This window comes from Phalacrocorax aristotelis, chromosome 16 (genome assembly GCF_949628215.1).
Source record: "Phalacrocorax aristotelis chromosome 16, bGulAri2.1, whole genome shotgun sequence".
In the NCBI taxonomy this organism is placed as follows: domain Eukaryota; kingdom Metazoa; phylum Chordata; class Aves; order Suliformes; family Phalacrocoracidae; genus Phalacrocorax; species Phalacrocorax aristotelis.
In genome coordinates, this window is record NC_134291.1 from 12,131,694 (window position 1) to 12,142,529 (window position 10,836).

General features: G+C 52.7%; 1 protein-coding gene across 8 annotated transcripts in view; it reads left to right on the top strand.

The window, feature by feature from the left end:
- SEPTIN9 (septin 9) overlaps positions 1–10,623 on the top strand; it is a 143,721-nt gene extending 133,098 nt beyond the window's left edge. For all 8 annotated transcript variants that reach the window (XM_075111269.1, XM_075111272.1, XM_075111271.1 and 5 more), the window contains 5 exons: positions 2,324–2,441; positions 4,889–4,984; positions 5,863–5,959; positions 7,488–7,539; positions 8,405–10,623. In XM_075111269.1, the coding sequence (XP_074967370.1) occupies positions 2,324–2,441; positions 4,889–4,984; positions 5,863–5,959; positions 7,488–7,539; positions 8,405–8,540 (499 nt within the window). In that variant the 3' untranslated portion in view covers positions 8,541–10,623. The remainder of the gene's footprint in view (positions 1–2,323; positions 2,442–4,888; positions 4,985–5,862; positions 5,960–7,487; positions 7,540–8,404) is intronic.
- The last annotated feature ends 213 nt before the right edge of the window (positions 10,624–10,836 follow it).

Below are 10,836 nucleotides of genomic sequence, written 5' to 3' on the forward strand. Positions count from 1 at the left end.
AATTCATCTGCATCAGCTACATATGCTTCCTGGTCTTCACTCTAAAAGATAAGCTGATGAAAGAGGCAGGAACACAGTCTCAGTAGGAAAGAGGCTTTTAGAGGGGAAAAATTGTTTGAAAAATAGTAAAGAGAGGAGGGGAAAGAAGTCTGCTGGGAAAGGAGCATAACTGCATTACTACTTTGGCGGTCTGGGAAATACATCATGCAGCGCTCCGAACAATGTTTGCCAGCAGCAAGTCTGCTTACATGTGTCCATGGGGGTTTCCTTGTGGTTTTCTTCTTTTTCTGTTTTTTTTATAATAGCCATACTCTTTCTTTCCTGGGGCCCAGGGTGATCTGTGACTCCTGAGTTTGCATTAGGAACTCGTTTGTCTGCATGCTAACAATGCGCTCTGGGCTACGCATGCTGTTAGTGTGCGGGAAGAAGGTCCACCTGGCTCCATCCAGCCTGATCCCTGGGAGAGGAGTGGGTTTGACCAGGGAAGGGCTCAGCTGGGTCACCAGTGCTGACTGTGCCGGAGCAGCCTCGAGCTGCCATTTTTGAATCAGCTAGAGCTGAGCGGGTCTCTGGGGCTGGACATCCCTCCCTTGATACTGGAGCCAGGCAGGGGTGGCCTTGCAGGATGGGGACAGTGCCTGATGACTGCCGAGGAGCAGGACCAGTCAGTCCCTTCCCCTTTGCACTTGCGTGACTCTTGCTAGGTTTGCAGGAGCCATGCTGGGTCTGTGGGGGTCTCTGAGCCCTTTATAGGGCCCAAGAAGACCATAGTAGGGTTTTGCTTGAGTGTGTTGGCAGTAGGCGCTCTCTTGGCCATGTTCTCCCCAAGTGCTCTGCTCTGCTCTGTGTTCCCCCACGCAGGGCTCCTGCTGGGTGCCTGCTCGCATCTGGGCATTTTAAGTCACCATCCCATATTTTTTGGTTTCTCTCTTGTTGCTATGGGCCTCTGGTTTGTGGCACAAGGCTGGTCTACCGTTGGGGAGGTCTCATTCTTGGCCCCATCTCTGCCACTGAAGACTATGGCTCCTCCGAAAGGTGACTTCACCTCTCTCTGTCCCAATTTCACTGAAGATGAGTAGGGTCATGTCCTACTGGCATGTGTCACCACTGGAGGTCATGAGGCTGTATGAGTGGCAGAGGTATCTGTTGATTTCTGTGGCTCTGGCATTGACCTTCCTGCCCCTTCCCTGTGTGCTTTCAGCCAGGGCTTGTTTCAAACAGGCTCCTTAATGCATGAGCACCCCGAAGGTGATCCTGTACCCTGGTTTTCCCTGGAACATCCAGGTTTCCTTTTCCAAGTCAACATCTGCTCAGCTCTCTTGCACGGGTGTGTGTCCCCATAACCTTCAGAGCCACTGAGAGGGACCTGCAGTAATTGGAGGTGTCCCAAGGAGGGCTTTCCTCTAGCTGGCTTGGGAGCTCCCAGCAGTAAAAACACCTTCAGGGAAGACTGAGGAGCGAGGGAGGGTCATGGCCAGGCACCCTCATAGCTGTCTGCAGCTGGACTGCAGCCCTCGGACGCAGAGCAGCGTGGCACCAGAGGTCGGGTCCATGCTGTCAGCAGGAGCGTTTAGTAGGGGTGGATTTCCCAAGGGGCTGAGCGTTGGGGTTATGCAATCTCTGCAGCTTTCCTCTGCTGAGACTTTTGTCGTAGACATTCCCTGACATTTTTGCCCTCTGGAACAAGCAGCATCTCTTCTGTGCTGTATGAGCCCCTGGAGAATTAGCAGAGCCTTTTTAAATCCCAACCGATGGATGCAAGACCCAGTCCTGGCTTGTGCACGACAGTGGGATGGTGCTCAGTGTAGGAGGGAGTGTGAGCAGGAATAGTCACCTGTGGCCTTTTCCCTGTCATGCCGTCCCTGGACGGTGAGTGACAGCTTGGATGGGGCTGGAGGATGTTTAACACTGTGGTCTCTCCCCAGCTTGATCTGTACAGTGCGGGTGGGCTGGCCCCACAGGCAGCATCGCCCGTGCTCTCATTCTGCCTTCGCCAAGGATGCGTGTAGCTTTGGGCAAATTCCCGCAGTCCTCTGTGGCCAAACATCTGTGCAGGGATAAAAGCCCTCTCCCACTTCACGGGGCCTTTGCGAGGGTTTGCAGGCAATAGTGGGGTGCTTTGAAAGGGAAATGTTCTAAGTGTCTGCACACTGCCTCTGTGATGTCGTGCTTTCAATAAAATGTCTTTATTTGTCTTATCTGAAAGAAAGCAATTCCACCTCTGTGTCTAGTCTTTGAATGCCCTCTCTCTGCCGGGGGATTGCAGCAGCCCCCCACCTTGCTATCAGTGTGCAAATCTCCTTTTTCCTGCTGTATTTTTCAGGCTCCGACCGTTAGACATCGAGTTCATGAAACGCCTGAGCAAAGTGGTCAACATCGTCCCCGTGATTGCAAAAGCTGACACATTAACACTGGAGGAGAGGGACTACTTCAAACAAAGGGTAAGGGGCTAGTGGCTCTTATCGGGGCTCCTGTCTTTGGTCCCCCATCCCCTCCTGCCCTCTCCGTCTCCCCCTGCCTTCCCCCAGCAGGGCTGGGAAGGCGAGTGCCTGGCCAGGAGCCCAGTGCATTCCTCCGGCTGCAGTGCTGAGTGATTCCCTGTGGCCAGCAGAAAGGCCTGTGCTCCAAGCAGTTTCTTGTGTTTCTCTTGGATCTTTGTCACTGCAGGATAAGTTTTGAGCTCTAAGTCTTGGGGCCTGTTTCTTCTGCCTCCTTTGTTATTGTTGTTGTTATTTTCAGGCTGGTTTCTGTTATTTTGGGACATAGATGGTGCTGGAAAACCCATCCAGTGCAGCATCATGCACTGATACAGGAACCAGGAAAAACAACGTGCAGGTTTGCTGAGCTCAGCCGGGCAAGATTTATGGGGGAAGCAAGGCATGACATTCCCTTGGTCGGGAGCTGGCGGTGGGGAGCTGAGGAGGGGTTGTCTGAATCTACAGCAAGGCATGGGCTTTCCTCTGTGCGCACATGCCTGGCGCTGCAGAGGGGTGGAGATGCCCCACTGTGGGATTCTGTAAGGGGCTATAAATCTGCTCTTGTAGCTGATGGATGTGGCTGCAGGTGTGATGGCCTCAGCATTCCCTGCAGAAGAAAGCAAGCCACCAAGCTCATTGGTTTGTGAATCTGAATTGCAGAGAAGTGAAGCGAAGGGAAAGGGGGTCTTGCCAAAAGGGCAGTTTTAGGGGCCACCTTCACTGGTTATGGAGAGGACAGCACATTAGCCAGGTGTTGTTCGGTGCCTCCATGCAGAAGAGGATGAGCCACCCCTTCCCACACTGGTGTCTTCCCAGTTCTTGATGAGTAGGAAATATCCAGTCTGGTTTTGGGGGTTGAATCCAAACTCTGCGAGCAGTTCCCTTTTCAGTCAGCTAGAGGATGGCTGGAAATGGAGCTGAGAGGTGATGCAGGCTGGGCTTGATTGTCACGTCAGCCTGTTTTCACGCAGAGCTGTCAGGAGCTGGTGCAGGAGGATGGAGGTGTGGGTCCATGATGCCACATCTGCTCTCTGCAGTGGCTTTTGCAAACTTCTGGCTCTGTTAAGAGGTTACAAGTGCGTGCGTCCAGGTGTCTGCAGGCGGCTGGCCGGCCCTGGGACTAAAAAGTCAGTCTGGGGCCTAAAATGTCACCTGGGTGCCCTTGGCTGCTGCTACCATCCTTGTGTAATGAAAGTCCATGGGGAGACCGCCTGGTTTGCCCACTCTGCACTGGCTTGGAGCAGGATGAGCTCGTCCTGTCTCTAATTACATTCCTGATTGTAGCCAGACCCCAAAATCCTTCCAGATGGAGGGGGAACACATAGGCATGTGTCGTGTTTGCAGTGCCCCTTCACAAGGAGCTCGCTCTCCTTACCCTCATGGCTCCAGATCCGCTGGAGCAAATGAGAGGGCAGGTGATCAGTCCAGGTGGGCACAGGCTGGGACCTTTTCCCTTTGCTCCAGCACACCTGTGTGCGTGCTTCCAAAAAGCAGAGCCCCATCTGCATCTGGGGGTGTAGCGTATTTGGAGAGGCCGTAGGTTTTTGGGTTTGGATCAGGGTGGGCAGGTGATGGTGAAGCCCCAGCCCTGCTGCAGGCTACCTAGGTTGATGCCAGCACTGCACTGGGTTAGTGGAATGGGCTCCGATGCCCTGTGGAATTGGCTTTGTTGGGTTGTTCCCCTAAAAATAGTGTGCAGGTTTGGCTCGGGGGTGGGAGGCCAACCAGGGAGTTTCTCTGGGCTGGATCCACTTCCTTTGCCAGCCTGCAATGTAAGGCTGACACAGAGTTTATTGCCATAGGAAGTGATGGGAGTGGGCGTGCAGGCTGGGTGTGGGTTTACAGCTTTGTTGGAGAAGGCTGATCCTTCGTGCTCCCCGTGACCTGAGCCTCCACCCAGGAATCAGATTTCAGCATCTCCTCCCCTTGTACAAAGGCAATATCCTTAGAGGCCGCTCTTGAAGTTGTCTGTGTCCCTGTCCCCTCGGGTCAGGCGCTGCTGTGACTCCTTTTCCAAAGAACATAAGCAGACACCAGAAAGCAACTTCTTAACTTCAGGTTACGTACCTGGCAGCTACATTCCCCATTGCTTGGTGCAGCTTGTATTGTCTTATTGTCTTTTTCAATCCCAAAGCAATGCCCAGCTCATAGAATTTCATCTCACTCTCAGCCTGAACCATGTCTAGGCATCAGGTTCTTGCAGAGATCCCAGGGCAAGTGCTTGGTAGGTGTGTAGCAGTTAAACACAGGTCTCTCTCCCCAAAATAGGCAGTGTTTAGGATGGAGAGGGAAGATGTTGCTGCTGGGCATTGCTCACAATAGCCTCTTAGGTCTGCTGGGAGCTGCTGCTGTGGTGGGAGTGCAGCTTCTCTGCCCATGTCTCATTCACATGTTCTGCTCTTCTCTCCTAGATAATGGCTGATCTTCTTGCCAATGGGATCGATGTGTATCCTCAGAAGGAGTTCGATGAGGACTCTGAAGATCGGCTAGTGAATGAGAAATTCAGGGTTAGTGCATGCTGGTGTGGGTTAGATGTGTCTGGATGGGCCCTGCAGCTCTGGGTACTGGTGATGTCCTGGGAGGGGGTCTCTTGCAAAGTGCCCCTGTTTTCTTTCCAAAGCTGTTGTGCCCCTGTCCAGGGGGTCTGCCCAGGACCAAGGATCCTGCCAGAGCTCAGAGCAGGGACAGAAAAGGGTGAAGAAAGTACCTGGGGAAGGTGTTCTCTCCCATCCATGTCACTGCTCCTTTCCCCAGCCCCATTCCTCAAAGGTGCCCTCGGCAATCAGCAGGCAGGAAGGTCCTGTGGCCCCTTGCCATGCCCCAGGGGCAGGTAGTGCCAGTGTCTGCCAACCCTGCCTAGGGGAGCAGCCTTCCTGGCCCCTGGAGGTAATTTGCCTGTAGGCTGCTCTGCTTTCGTGGCTGTCAATTTCTTGCTGTAGCAAGTAGCTAATGATTTTTTAGCTCAACAAAGTGGATTAGACAAATTCAAGGAAGAAAAAAGTCTTCTAGAGACTGTAAGTACAAAGATACCACCTTGGGTCGGGAAATAACTGAGCCTCATGTTGCCGGATGCTGGGGGCAGTTCCCAGGGAAGCATCATGATACCTTCTCCCTGGCGGTACACTGGTGCCTGCCAATGAGGTGCTGGGCTAGACTGGTTTTGGGCTCATTTTAGACTGGTTTTGGACTGGGCATGTGTGTGAGAGATGCTGCTGCCTGGGCTGCCTGCAGTCCTTGGCAGGCAATGCTGCTCAGGAGCATCAGGGACAGCTCATCCCATGAAACTCTCTTCTGAAAACAGCTTGATGTTGGACTTTGCTCGCCAGCTTGCTTTCCTGACTGGTTTTCAGGAGGAAAATGTAACGTTTTTTTACTCTTTCCTCAGGAAATGATCCCGTTTGCAGTGGTGGGCAGTGACCAGGAGTACCAGGTTAATGGAAGAAGAATCCTTGGAAGGAAGACCAAGTGGGGCACCATTGAAGGTACCTTGTCCTTGTTTCCTTACCTCTTGAGCCCATCTCCCTGCCCTGACAGAAGGCAATGAGGTCCAAAACCAGCAGTAGAAGTTGAGGTGTATATAGGGCTTCCCTGGCCCTCCAAAGAAGTTTGGGGACTGAAAATGCCTTGGCCAATGCTCCTGTGCTGAGTTCTTGGGCCTTTGTGAGGCTGGGGGTGCTGATGAGTGCCAGGGGGGACACTTCTGGGTTTCTTGTGGCCTGGCTTCTGCTGGTTGCACACTTAAATGTCTGATGGCTGGATTTGAGGGCACACAAGTGCAGTGCTTATGTCTCTGTGCCTCGAGCCCAGATTAGAGCCTTTCACCCGGCATCTGTAGGTCTCTGCACCCTCCACCATGCATTTGGCTGGTGCCCGTGTGGGATCTCCTCCTTCCGTCTTCATCCCATCAGCATCTTCCTTTTTTATCCCCCATTTTAAATCATGGTTTAAAGACTAGAGGGCTCCAGTGGATCTACATGTTTCCCTGTCCCTGACAGCCAGCTGGCATGTCTCCAGTGCCACCTGTCTTGTCTTCCTCCCCTTCATTTAATGGGTTTATCTCATTTATGAGTCTTTTTAATAGGAATCCTATGTTGAGGAATGGCTTAACAAAGATTCCAGGAAAATCAGTGTATTTTAAAGCTCTGCTGCCCTCTTGTGCTCTGTCCTTGGAAGCTCTGAGTTTAATGGGACTCGTTAAACTGCTCACCTTCTGCATACGGCATCTGCCTTCAGCATGGGGAGACCCCAGGACCCAGCCGTGGCCACAAGCAGCCTTTGCAGAACAGTGTTATTTGTTGTCTTGCCATTTCTGCATTATGTTCAAGACTGTTTGGGTGGAAAAAATACAGCAAAGGGAGTTGATCCTTTAATTCAAGCACCTGGTAAACTGTGAGCTGTCAGACTAATTGTAGTAGAGCAGCACCCCTTCATTTTTCCCTCTTGCAAACACTCTTGCTTGATCTAAGCCCTGTTCAGACAGCAATAGCCTTTGTCAGCAAGAGATCGCGTCCTTCTGCAGCACTGACAGCCTGGGCAGCACAGTCACTGAAATGCCTGGGATGTTGCAAGGTGCTCATGGTGAACCTATAGATGAAACACTTCTGTGGACCCATGCCCAGCACTCAACTCACTGCAAAGATCCCCCTGTCCCTTTGCCTGCCTTGTTTGGGGCCCACTTAAGCTTGTGTTGGTCCAAAGCAATGGGTCACAGTGGTAGATGCTTCTGGGAGCTCCCTCGTCTCGTGGGAGTTGGTGGGAAGGGACTAGCAATGCTCAGTCAGACCTCACCAGCCAGTTGGTCATGCCAAGCTGGGGCAGGTGCTGGGGTAAATCACTAGCCTTACAGCAACAGAGAGGATTCTTGAGTCCTGCACCCAGTAGCCCCTGGGGTAAGTCCCCATCTCAGCCCTCTGCATGCTAGTGAAGCCCCATAGAGTCCTGCTTACCCGAAGCGGTTGCCATACTCATGCTGTGGGTGCATGCTGATGGGTTTCTGTCTCTTCCTACCAGTGGAGAACACGACACACTGTGAGTTCGCCTACCTGCGGGACCTCCTGATCAGGTCGGTAGGACTGTGCCCTGTCCCTATAGCTTTTGGTCACCAGGTGGCATCCAAAGAAAGGGGAGAGCCCAGCCCAATTTGAAGTAGCCCCTGCTTTGCTATGCTCATGCCTCCCTCCCTCTCTCCATCACCTCCATCCTGCTGCAATACTGCAGCCCCTTTGTGAGGGGTGGCCCCACTCAATGGGACATGGCTTCAGGGGGCTTTTCTCAGCTGCAGTGCTGAGTTAAAGGAGAAGAAGAGCAGTGGATGGGTCAGGACAGACTCCAAGATTGCTGGCAACGTGCAGTGTGGCTCCAGCTTGCCTACAAGCAGCTGGGAAGCCTTTTGGCCAGGTCCTACCCCCAGTCTGAAGACATTGCCCTCCTGCATCCCAGGACTGTGCCACTGGGGGCTCTGGGCGATCACCAGTCCCTCTTGAAAGAGGCGTCTCTGCTGCAAGGGAATGGGAGGCTGAGCCCCCTTGTCTTGCTGGAGGGGGCATTGGGCTCCTCCTAAATTTGGCTGCAAGATCAACTGCACACATGAGCTGTTGCTGGCAGATAGTTGTGTGGGGCTACAAAACCTCTTCCCAGGGACTTGCAGGACCGGGGTCTTCCCAGATGCAGCCAGGACTGCTGCATACCCAAGCACAGGCTTTTGGTGCCAGTGAAGGCTTCTGGTCTTCGCTGCCCATAATGGCCTTTGCTTCCCTCCTGTGCCCTAAAGATATCATTAACCAGTAAAGCAGGAGGGGAGGTTTGGGCTGGAGGGGGGGTCTTTGGAAGCAGAGGTTGGGGTAGTGGAACAGTTGGGGTGGCAGAGGCTGGGCTGGCCAAACCTGTGCCCAGTGAGGTGCAATTGCCCCCATCTCCCTCTCCTGCAGGACGCACATGCAGAACATAAAGGATATTACCAGCAACATCCACTTCGAAGCCTACAGGGTCAAGAGGCTGAATGAGGGCCAGAGCTCGCTCTCCAACGGCATGACCGACAAAGAGCTGGTGGCTAACGAAATGTAACCGTCTCGCTCTGTAGCCAGGACCTTGCTCGCTCACGCTCGCTATTTCTCCCTTCTTCCCCCTTTATTTTTATATAAATCCTCTGCCACTGTCCCTCTTCCCACCCCCCAGACCCCTGCCAGTGTTAACTGACCAAATAACTAGATGCCGTCTCTGTTGTGCGGAGTGGGGCAACCGCTCATCCCCCCTGCTTTGTGGCATGGGTTTTGTTCTCAGCCTCAGGTCCAGCATCCCTGGGCTGGGGACCATCCCCCCGTGGAGGCTGGGCTCTCACTGCTCCCCAGCACTGGCCTGACAGCCGAGCTTGGGGGAGCAGGTCTGCGGGGCTGGTGGGGTTGGGGTGCCCCTGGAAGCCCTGCCGGCCCCTTTGTGCAGAGGCTCTTCTCCGTCCGTTGAAGGCAAGAATTTCTCCAGGTGAATGTAGCCTTTGGAAGCAAGGTATGAAGAGAGCAAGATGGTGCCATCCTTGTCTTCTGCTGCCTCCTCCGAGCCCTCTGCAGCCCTCCAGGACCCACCAGCCCCCTACCCAAGCCCTCTACCCTGCCTACATGCAATAAACTGGGCGTGTTTAGGTGTCACCTTGCCTGTCACCAACCCCCGGCCAGGCAGAGCAACCTGCTTTGGGAGAAGTGCCTTTTCAGACTGTTACCTTGCGATAGCATGGGAGAGGGGAGGGAGGGCTTGCCTTGTCTGTCTTTGCAGCCTGCAAAAGGCCTGCGACACTTTGTAGAGACTCTTTTACCCTCTCCCTCGGACCACAGATGTGGCTGATGTCCTGGGAACACTTGTATATTTATTTTTCATTCAGTCGGGTGGGATTTTTTTTCTGCTGAAGGCTCAGAGAATGTTTGTCCAAAGGGGCTGAGTGTGGAACATCTCTGCAAAGCAGTGATGGGAGGCAGAGGGTTGTCCTGTCTGACCCTTGTCATTCTCAAGCTTTTCCCTATGTCAGAGGAGGCTGTTGGGTATTTTTTAATATATTTTTTTGATCCCCTATGTGACATGTGCACGTGTAACACACTCCTCTGTTTTGCTAGTCCTTGTGCAAGGGGACTGTGCATGTGCGGCCCGAGCCCTGCAGCCATGGGGAGTGCTGGGGTGGCATCTGTGGGTGCTGTGCCCTGTGGCTCCCTCCTGCTCTTCCCCCCATGCCTCCTCCCTCTTTCAGTAAGTCTGCAGTAAATCAGACCCTGCAAGGGGGGGTGTCAGTGAAATAACACTGTGACACAGGAATGGGTGGTCCTGGAGCAGACCTCTGCAATCCTGCCCCCGCCCCAGCTCTGCTTGCCTTTCTGTTATCTGCTCTGTAGCTTCTCTAAGGGATAAAGCTTTTTGCAAATCACTCTTTTTTAGGAGGGCACATGGCAGCGCATCCCATCCTCTAGTGTGGAAGCTGCCTGCCGAGCCCTCCTGATGGTGTCTGTGGGGGGCAGAGCCTTCTTCAGCAAGGGTGGCCAGGAGGAAGGAGGAGGTTGCTGTCATCTTGGTGGGGAGGCCCAGGTAGCGTTGCTCAGCAGGGGATTTGCAGGGGCTCCCCACGCACATCTCGTCCTCTAGCAGCCAAAGGAGCGTGTGCGGGGAGGTGCAGTGCAAGGAGAATCTGCTCTCCCCCCTTAACTCATGTTTCCCCCGCCCCCCGCAACAGCACGACGGAGCTGTTGGGGAAGAACAGCTATCTACTTGCTGACTTGCTATATTTTAGCAAAAACAAAACCAAAAAAAGTGTATTAACTGAAAAAATATGTATGTATTTCAAGCGTTAAAAGACGACTATGAAAGGGGAGAAAAAAAAATCTCGTGTGAGGCACTTCTGCAAATGTCATCTTGAAGTTTTTTTTCTCTAGTCAATATCTCAAGTTGGGCTGAGCAAGTCATGCTGCTTACTCCTTTGTAACCTGATTTCTTTTTTTTTTTTTTTTTGAAGAAAAAAAGGAAAATAATACAATTAAAAATTCCTTCATCCAGATCTATTAAAATGGCCTTTTGGGGGTTATAAGCATTATGACAAAGTTAGTTCATTTTTGTATAAATAATAGTGTTTAATATGTATTTCCCAAAATAAATGTTTCGAATGCAAATAGAAGGAGGCTTGTTTGGAAATGTCTCTTCCCAGCTGTGGTGTGATTGTTGCTGCGTGGACCCTGCGGGGCTGAGAGTGACAGGAGGGTCCAGCTCCAGAGCTGCTGTGCTGTGCTCTGCCCGCTTTGGGGTGAAGATTTTATTTATTCCTAACCGCCTTAGCTCTTCCTACCTCAGATATCTGCCCCAGGTACCCTACAAAATGCTGGGGCTGCTG